At 52.6% G+C, this 9,859-nt stretch overlaps 1 protein-coding gene across 1 annotated transcript; it reads left to right on the forward strand.

The window, feature by feature from the left end:
- The first annotated feature begins 870 nt into the window (after nucleotides 1-870).
- Nucleotides 871-9,859, forward strand: Kank2 (KN motif and ankyrin repeat domains 2). The gene is made up of 6 exons (XM_055601259.1): nucleotides 871-957; nucleotides 1,634-1,853; nucleotides 3,924-4,066; nucleotides 6,675-6,875; nucleotides 6,960-7,049; nucleotides 7,793-9,859. The coding sequence occupies exons 1-6, from the start codon at nucleotides 871-873 to the stop codon at nucleotides 7,844-7,846; spliced, it is 795 nt and encodes a 264-aa protein (XP_055457234.1). The 3' UTR covers nucleotides 7,847-9,859.

Consider the following 9,859-nt stretch of genomic DNA (forward strand, 5'->3'; position numbering starts at 1 on the left):
AATAATAATAATAATAATAATAATAGTAATGATAATAATGATAAAATGAGGGGGACCCATGTCAGGTAGCTCATTCCTTCCTGTAACTCCAGCTCCGAGGGATGCTCCACCACACCTCTGACCTCCACAGGAACCTGCAGTTGTGTGTGCTCGTGCACACACACACGCGTCAACAAAAATGGTTTCTTCACTTTTTTATAAAGACTTGTTAATTTCATTTTGTGCATGTGAGTGTTTTGCCTGCAAGTAGGTACAGGTACCACACGAATGCCTGGCGCCCACAGAGGCCAGAAGGGGGACCCCCTGGGACCAGAGTCACAGTTGTGAGCATCAGTGTGAGTGCTAGGAAGCACACCCAGGTCATTTACGGGCTCAAGTGCTCTTAATTACTGAGCCACCTCTCCAGGCCTTAAACGTGCATCTCAAAATGTAAATAGAGGGGCTGGAGAGGTGGCTCAGCAGTTAAGAGCACTGCTCTTCCAGAAGACCCAGGTTCAATTCCCAGCACACGCATAGTAGCTCACAATTCTCTGTAACATTAGTTCCAGGGGATCTGACATCCTCAAACAGACCTATATGCAGGCAAAACACCAGTGCACATGAAAATACTTTATTTTTTTTTTTTTTAAAGATTTTTTTTGAAGGCCAGGCAGTGATGATACACACCTTTAATCCTAGAACTCAGGAGGCAGAGGCAGGCAGATCTCTGAGTTTGAGACCAACCTGGTCTACGAAATGGGTTTCAGGACAGTTAGGGCTACACAGAGAAACCCTGCCTCTAAATAACTAAATAGATAAAAAAAAAAAATAATAATAATAACGTTTTAGACGTAAAGTAACGTAAGTTCATTCCTATCTGTTCCTGGCAGGATGGATCTGAGCCCTGACCTCATATCAGCCTGCTTGGCCCTGGAGAAATACTTGGAGAACCCCAATGCCCTCACGGAGCGAGAACTGGTACGGAGAATCCCTGGGCCCAGGGGCGTCCTCCATACTCACACCATGCCTGCCCTCTCAGGGTCTCTCTGCACCTACTTAGTGAGGATCCAGACATGGAGGGTGTGGCTTAGTGGTGGGTGGATCTTGAGTCCTAGGCTGGAGATGGGGTCCATTGTTGCCTGGAGACCAGCCTGGCTTCATAATTGTCTCAGAGACTGCAGGGGCAAGTGCACACTTTACCCCAAGGCTCCTTTACCCCAAGTGTGTCAATCAACACTTCCGTTGTGGCTCAGCCCAGGGCAGCACTGGGTTTTTTTGTTTGTTTTTGTTTTGTTTTCACTTTGCTCATTTTGAGGTCTCGTAGCACGGGCTATCCTTGAACTGCATTTGTGGCTGAGGATGACCCTGAACCCTTGATCCTCCTGCCTCCGTCTCCCATGTGCTAGGGTTACAGGCCTGCACCACCTCTCTGGATTTCTTGTGTCTTGAGACAGCCTGGCTGGCCTGAACCTGCTGTGTAGATCAGACTGTCCTTGAACTCAGAGAGATCCTCCTGCCTCTGCTTCATGTGTCTGTTTTCAGACACGTTCCCAGTGTGTCACCCAGCTTGGCCTTGAACTCTAGATTTTCCTTCTTGGCCCTTTGTGCAGAAGGGGATGGGTGTCCCGGTCTCACTCCTGCTGTCTCCACGCAGAAAGTGGCCTATACCACAGTGCTTCAGGAATGGCTGCGCCTGGCCTGCCGCAGCGATGCGCACCCTGAGCTGGTGCGGCGGCACCTGGTCACCTTCAGGGCCATGTCTGTGCGGCTGCTGGATTACGTGGTCAACATTGCTGACAGCAACGGGAACACCGCGCTGCACTACTCTGTGTCTCACGGCAACTTCCCCGTGGTGCGGCAACTGCTGGACAGCGGTGAGCCACCGGGCAGGGCCAGCCCGAAGGTCCGATGGGGGAGACGGGCCAACCCCAGCTGCTTAGAGGGCTGCTCCTTTCCTGGTCTGATGGAGGGGTGGTGGGCAAGGATTCCAGCTCCTCAGTCTGATGGGGGAGGCACTGTGCTTTCTCCCTTGGGGTGATGGAGGCAGGATCCTCTAAGCTGGATGGGGGAGAATGTGCCCTTCACTGATGGATGAAGGAGGCTTCACCTTCCCAGTCTGATGGAGGAAGCTCTGTCCCCCACTGTGATGGAGGAATGTAGCCCATCCGGTCTGGTGAAACAGGCCCTTAAAATGTGCTGAGAAGGCTCGGTCTCCTTGGCATTAGGGCGAGGGCATCGTCACTGAAAGGTGCCTGGGTGATGGATACTGTTTCCAAAGCCCTGTGTGAGGGAAGGCTCTGGCCTCCGGCCCCGGGGTTAGACGGCAGACATGGTATTCAGTCAGGCAAGAAGACACCTGTCTTCCCTGGTCTAAAGGAGAAGGTCGGAAGCCCCCAGTCTATGAGGGAGGCAGAGCCCATGCTCTGACGGAGGGAGTCGGGGGCGAGCTGGAAGGCTGAATGACAGCTCCAGGTTCACAGCTCCAGGGGAGCCACTGCTCCTGTTCTCAGCCCTAACTGCCTACGTGACATCAGCCGGGTGGCCCAGGTCTGGAGAGGAGGCACGGCTCCACCTTCCGAAACCCCTCGCCCACTGGGAGAACGGCATGGCCAGAGCGGAGGGACTCCCCATCTGCGGGTAGAAGGCAGTCTAGAGGGCTGTGGAGGAACGTAGCTGTCAGGTGCTGTCCTTGCAAGCATGAGGACCTGACTAGCTCCCCACGACCTTCATGAAAAGCTTTGTGTGGCAGCAGCTTCCTGTGACCCCCAGGTCTGGGGAGGCGGGGATGAGAGGGTCCCTGGGGAGGCCTCACTTAGCCTGCTTGGCAAGCTCCAGGATGAAGAGACTGCCTATAAAAAGGAAGAAGAGGGAAGCGTGGTGACTGCGGAGGTGGTTCGGTGCATAAAGTGTTTTTCCTGCCAGAATGACCATCGTTCAGGTCTCCAACACCCAGGTTTAAAAGAAAGCAGAAACAAAACAAAACAACAACAACAAAAAAAGGAGGCATGGAGGTCTGTGCCTGTAACTCTAGCCCTTGGGAGGGAGGCGGGTGGAGACAGGAGAGTCCCTGGAGCTTGCTGGCTACCAGTGCAAATCAGTAACAGATCTCATCGGAAGAACAAGGTGGAGAGCAGTTAAGAAGGGTGCCTGACACTGACCTTGGCCTACACATGTACACATATATAGACCACATGCTCAAAAATTTCTTAAGGTGAGGGCGGCCGGGCAGGTGGACACGCCTTTAATCCTAGCACTCTGGAGGCAGAGGCAGGCGGATCTCTGTGAGTCTGTGAGTTCCAAGTAGGCCAGACTGGTCTACAAAGCAAGTCCAGGACAGCCAGAGCTACACAGAGAAACCCTGTCTTGAATCCCCCACCTTCCCCACCACCCCCAAAAAGAAGAAGGTGGTTGCATCAAGATGGTCCAGTGGGTGAGGACACTCGCTGCCAAACCTGATGACCTGAGTCCCATCCCCCGGAGCCACGAAGGGGAGGGAGAGACCATGCTGCTGTCCTCTGACCTCTGCACAGTGCCGTGGCCAGGACCCCCACTCCAGCTAACCAAGTAGATGTAAAAACGATTTAGGGAGCTGTGGAGGTAGCTCAGTGCTTACAGCAGGTACCGTTCTCACAGAGGACCCAAGTTTAGTTCCCAGCGCCCACAACAGGAGCTCACAGCTCACAACTGTGTCACACCCACTTCAGAGCTCCGGGTCACTGGTGGTACTCTCCTGCACGTATGTGTGCATACACCAACACAAAGTAAATCTCTTTTATAATAAAAACAGAACAGAACGCTAACCCAGGGGCCTGGCTCCTGAAGACACTCTCTGGTCTCCACATGGCCACGGACACAGAGACCTGCCCCATGCTCACGGCGCTGGGCCAGCCTTTAGCCTCATGGCAGCAGCTCACACCCACCCCATCCCTGTCCTCCCGGAACAGGCGTCTGTCAGGTGGACAAGCTGAACCGTGCTGGCTACAGTCCCATCATGCTCACCGCCCTGGCCACCCTGAAGACCCAGGATGACATTGAGACCATCCTTCAGCTCTTCCGGCTTGGGAATGTCAACGCCAAAGCCAGCCAGGTACAGGGCTACTCGGTGCCTGTGTTTACCTAACTTATTTGCTAGGGGCGGGCGCCTTGTGCTGTGGTGCACGTGTGGAGGCCGGGGGACACTCTTTTGAGGCTCAGCTCACTCCTACTGCCGTGTGGGCCCCTGGAGTGAACTCGGGCCGTCAGGCTTGGCGGCAAGTGCCCTTACCCTCTGAGTCTCCTCTGCTCCCTAACCTCCTTCGTCGGCTCCGGGCTGTGGGCCGTGCCAGGTCATGAGAACACTCTTATCCATGGGAATAGCCAGGTACTAAGCTCAGCAGCACGATTATTTCTTCCAGGCTCAAAGCAGGGAGTCAGTGTTTGGGCCTGAGGGGTTCTGCCTCAGAGCATCTGGCATCTGAGGCATCCGTTTCTCTGTACGTGCACGCACAAGCCAGAGGACCTAGCATCCTAAGACATGTCTCTCACTAAATCAAGGGTTCGCCTAGACTGGCTCTCTAGGATCCACCTGCCCCTGCTTCCCCAGTGCTGGGATCACAGCTACACCGACCTAATTATGTGTGGGTTTTGTTTTGTTTTTTGTTGTTGTTTTCTTTGTAGCCGAGTACCTCCTCAGCTACCACGAATCTCTGCCTTCCCCACCCTCTGTTTTTTTTTTTTTTTTAGGTTTTTCAAGACAGGGTTTTTCTGTGTAGCCTTGGCTGTCCTGGACTTGCTTTGTAGACCAGGCTGGCCTCAAACTCAGAGAAATCCACCTGCTTCTGCCCCTCTTTTGAGTGCTGCAATGAAAGGTGTGAACCATCATGCCTGGCCTCTATCTATTTATGAGCCACCATGTGGATGATAGGAATTGAACTCTGGACCTTTGGAAGACCAGCCAATGCTCTTGACCTCTGAACCATCTTCACCCCCACCCCACCCACCCCCACCAATCCCGCCCCATTCATTTATTTGGTTGGTTGATTTGGTTTTTCCGAAATAAGGTTTCTCTGTGTAGCCCCGGCTATCCTGGAGCTCACTCTGTAGACCAGGCTGGCCTCTGACTCATGAACACCCATGCCTCTGCCTCCTGGGTGCTAGGATCAAAGCTGTTCACTGCCACCCAGCATATTATTTATTTCTGAGGCAAAGTCTCACTGTGTATGCCAGGCTAGCTTTGAACCCCAGGCTGTGTATGCCAGGCTGTCCTTGAACTGCCTCTGCCACCAAGTGCTGGGACAATAGGCACAAGTAACCACATCCTGCTACACTTTATTCTTTCTTATTGTTGGAAGGCTAAGGATTGGACCTAGGGCCCCACACAGGCTGGGGAAGTGCCTGACCACCAAGCTACATCCATAGGCCACCTCCCCCTTTTTAAAGATTTGTTTGTTTTATTTCATGTAGCTCTGGCTGACCTTGAACTTGCTATGTAGATCAGGCTGCCCTGGAATTCACAAAGATCCGCCTGCCTCTGCCTCCTGAGTGCTGGGATTAAAGGCAGGCATCATGCTGGCTGTGTTCTGCCTGCTTGTATGTGCGCCATGTTTGTGCCTGGAGGCTGGAAGAGGGCATGGATCCCATGAGACCAGAGCTACAGGTGACCGCAAACCTCAGTGTGGGGGCAGGGACCCAAACCTCTGCCAGAGCGACTGGTGCTCTTTAACACTGAGCCACCTCTAGCCCAGCACACTTCTTACATGCAGCCTGGAACAGGATCCCACTGAGTCACCCAGGCTGGCCTGAACTGTCCCAACACACCTTCAGTGGGAGACCCTCTTCTCTTTCCTTCCCCTCCCCTTCACTCTCTCTTCCGTCCACAGAGGAGACACAGCACCTATAATCACAGCACTTAGGAGACCGAGGCAGTAGTATCAGGAGTCAATGTCATCTTTAGCCATAGCAAGTTCTGGGCCAGCCTAGGCTAAGTGAGACCTGCCTATTTGATGAGGAGGAGGAGGAGAAGGAAAAGCCTGTACTATCCGTTGTACTATCCCAGGGCCCTTCTGGCTCTGGGCTGGACTTCGCCATTCTGGACATGTCCTATAAATGGAGTTACAGCCCCCAACTGTGAATCCAAGTATTCAGGAAATCTCTTAACAGTCAGGGGATGAAGATAAAAGGGTCACAGTCCACTGGGGCTCTACAGTGAGTCTCTGCTACACCAAAACACACACACACCGTCTATGATTTTTTTGTATGTTTGGCTTTACACTCAAAGGTCTATACAAGTTAGAGCAGAGTAATTGTCCTTTTCATGGCTGAGTAGTAGTATTCTTTTGTATGTCTTGACATCATTTGTTTTATCTGTATATCTGCTGGTGATCCTCCATTTTTAACTGTTTATTTGGGTGTAGCTAGTACATAGAAATATATACAGATCTTAGTTGCATATGTTTTTGTTTCTTCTTTAGTTTGGATACGTTTTTACGTAAGTTTACGCCTGTCATCTCATGGTAGGTGATGGTACAGGTGGACAGAACCAGGAGAGCCCTTCTGAGAAAGACCAGTTTATACTGAGACCTGAGGACAGAGAAGGAGCCCGGGGAGGGAGGGACCAACCCAGCCAGGGTCAGAGCACTTGGGAGCCATTGAGTGTTCCAAGAGCAAGGGAATGATGTCACCGGGCCTCTGCGCTCTAGCCCTACCTGTTGTCTCAGGCAGGACAGACGGCCCTGATGCTGGCCGTCAGCCACGGGCGGGTAGACGTGGTGAAGGCGCTGCTGGCCTGCGAGGCAGAGGTCAACGCTCAGGATGAGGACGGCTCCACAGCCCTGATGTGTGCCTGTGAGCACGGACACAAGGAGATCACTGGGCTCCTGCTGGCTGTGCCCGCCTGTGACATCTCCCTCACCGACCGAGTGAGTCCTCCCCCACACTGGAGGTGCCCCCCAGGGAGGGCGGGCTGCACACGGGGCGCCTTTACAGCGGCGGGTGCTCTGCAGGACGGGAGCACGGCACTGATGGTGGCCCTGGACGCGGGGCAGAGCGAGATCGCGTCCATGCTGTACTCACGCATGAACATCAAATGCTCGGTGAGTCCTGCGCAGGAGGGCGGGGCTGGGGGAGGTGATGGGGACCTGCCATCCCTGGCTTCGGGAGGTAGGGTGAGGCAGGCAGGTTCCAGCCCAGCCAGGGTGACGGGCTTGAGTTTAAGGCCAGCCTGGGCAACTAAGTAAGACATATCTCAAAATGGAAAGAGAAAGGAGGGCTAAGGCTCAGGGTAGAACCCAGAACCCCCCGCCTGCCTGTGAGGGTAAGACAGCATGCTGCCTTGAACACTTTGCATTAATACTTGCTTGCCTGAAACAATATTTGGGGTTTTGTTTGCTTTTCAAGGTAAGTGTATTTGGGTTGTGAGTTTAAGGCTAGCCGGAACTATATATACTTAGATATGCACATATGTGTGTGTGTATATATGTATATATATGAGTATATGTGTGTGTGTAAAAAGAGAGGGCCACAGCTTCAGTTTACTGTCTGGGGTCACCTGACAGACGTTCTCAAGCCCCTCCAGTCCTATCCCCAGAGCCTCCGCCCGAGCTGTTCCCCACCTTGGAATGCCCCTCTCCTGGGCTGCCTCCCTGACCTGGGTCAGTGAAGAAGTCTCCTGTCTCCACTTTGATCCCCACCATGCCTTCTTCACAAGGACAGGGTGACAGTCCGTCGCTGTGTCTGGTCCTTGGAAGGCAGGGGCCGCCCTCCGTCTGCATCCGCAGCAAATCTCCTCAGAGGGATTTGAAAGGGTGCCAAGAAAGAATTCTGCCTCTTGTTACAGTTCGCTCCCATGTCAGACTGCGAGAGCCCAGCTTCATCTTCAGCTGAAGAGTAAAGGTGGAGAGGAGCCAGTGGTCCCCAAGGACCCACCAGCCACACAGCAAACCGTCCCTCCCTCAGCCCACCGTCCCTTTCTGCCCTGGGCTTCCTCAGCCTCCCTCTCCAGGGCAAACCTCCTCCACTTCCCCGGGGGAGCCCTGACATCTACCAGACTCCACTCCACGAGGCCTTTCCCAGCACCCTGTGTTTAAAGCCACAAAGCCAAGTTGCATTCTCCTCCCAGCTGGCACCAGTTGCTGACGGCCGGGTGTGGGTTTCTTGTGAAGAACATGCAGAACAATCTGCCGGCAATTACGGGAGGAGTGGGGGCAAAGGGGAAAATACTGTATTCTTGAGTCATTGTGAGGGGAAGGGAGGGGTCAGAATTCCAGTTGCTAAATTTGAATGTCACTGGAATGTTACCGGCTCCTTGGTCCTGACGTCACTACTGCAGGTCTCCACAAAGCCCGCTTAATGCCCTTTGTCGCCTCATTTCATTGTCTGGTGTATAATGGGGTTTTGTCCACTGCCTGCCACCTCCACACAGCTTTCTTGGGAGTGAGGGTGTCATTCTTGAGCCCTCTCCCTCAGGGCAGAAAGCAGTGTTTTTTCATTTGTCTTTTTTTTTTTTTTTTTGTATTTCACTGTCTGTGTCACACACACACAGGGTCAGGGGCACTCATTGCCCTGTAGCTGGTGTTGCGATGGGTCCCCTGACTTGGAAATGACCAACTTAGAAGGAGAAATGGTGCAGACCTATCCATTCCCCACAGGGAGGGCTCAGGAGAACAGTGTTCCTAGAAAAAACTTCCAGAGCTACAGACAAAAGAGGAAAAGGCCGTTTCAGAGTGGCTCCCAGCCCCGGATCCAGAACGGCCCTCACGGGAGAGTAAACAGAGGATGTGATGCAGTGGGCCCTCTCCGAAGCCATGTGTTCCCCATTAAGAGCTGGCTGGCCTCAGAGCACTCCCAGAACCAGCTTAAAGTGACAGGCTTTGCTGCAACCTGAGGGGCCAGACAAGTAGTTTTATGTTTGTGTGTTTGTTTTTAATGCCCTAGAGCTCTTGCTGGTGACAGGGCACAGACAGGCTTCACTTTTCTCTTAGTGGAATTTTTTTTTTTCTGTCCCCAGAATCTCAGCATGTTTTCTTTGTTTTTTGTTTTGATTTCTCTCTCTCTCTCTCTCTCTCCCTCTCTCCCTCTCTCTCCCTCTCCCCATTTATGTTGTTTTTTTTTCCCCTTATCTCCTTTCTTTGTAAAGAAGAAAAGAAAACAGCTTCTAAATGTGCCTTGTGATGTGGAGGACATCTTAACCCAGGTCACAGCTGGACCCACTGGGCCTTGGAGCCAAGCCTCAGCAGGGCATAGTTGAGGCTCATGAACTGAAAGACAGCGCTGGCTTCTCCTTAGACAAGTAGGTCTCTCGGCTTCGTGGAGTCTTATTCCACCAGAGTTTTATTGAAGGGGTTTGTGTAAGGCACAGAGGCTTGCTGGCAGTAGAAAATGAGGTGGGCGGGTGGATGGATAGATGAATGGATGGGAGGTTGCATGAGTAGGTGGGTTTGTGAGCGGATGGATGGATAAATGAGCAATGGAAGGGTAGCTGGGTGGGCCGCTGGGTGGATGTCTTGATGGAGTCTTTGCATGGGACAGAAAACTAAACTGCAGAGCAGTTGCTGGTGTCTGAGGGGTACTCAGTCTAGGGCAGGGAAAGGCCGTGCTCTGAGCTGAGCCCTGAGTTCCAGCCTTGCAGCTATCGAGTAGTTGAAGGTTTTGGACGCATCAGCTATGACCCCAAAGCACATGTCCTCAGAAAAGCCCTTGTCTCTTTCTGCCACTGCTTCTCTGCGTGGGGGCCGCTGGGGCCAGACAGTCGTCTCTACTTTCTCTCCATGCATACTCAAAGAGTTCTGTTTCCACTTTATGACCACGGTACGTCTATGAAGACAGTGTTACACGTAAATGAAGTATTCTTGTAATCATGTTTTAGAAAGTAAAAGGATTTAATAAAGCTACAAACGATGCTGGC

The sequence above is a fragment of the Psammomys obesus genome, unplaced genomic scaffold (genome assembly GCF_907164565.1).
Source record: "Psammomys obesus unplaced genomic scaffold, mPsaObe1.curated_primary_1811, whole genome shotgun sequence".
NCBI lineage: Eukaryota > Metazoa > Chordata > Mammalia > Rodentia > Muridae > Psammomys > Psammomys obesus.

Bases quoted from the DNA above. Each gene is read 5' to 3' on its own strand.
- Kank2 (XM_055601259.1), top strand. From the start codon at position 871: ATGGATCTGAGCCCTGACCTCATATCAGCCTGCTTGGCCCTGGAGAAA. The intron at 1,854-3,923 runs GTGAGCCACCGG...CTCCCGGAACAG, and splicing joins GCGGCAACTGCTGGACAGCG to GCGTCTGTCAGGTGGACAAG. The intron at 6,876-6,959 runs GTGAGTCCTCCC...GGTGCTCTGCAG, and splicing joins ACATCTCCCTCACCGACCGA to GACGGGAGCACGGCACTGAT.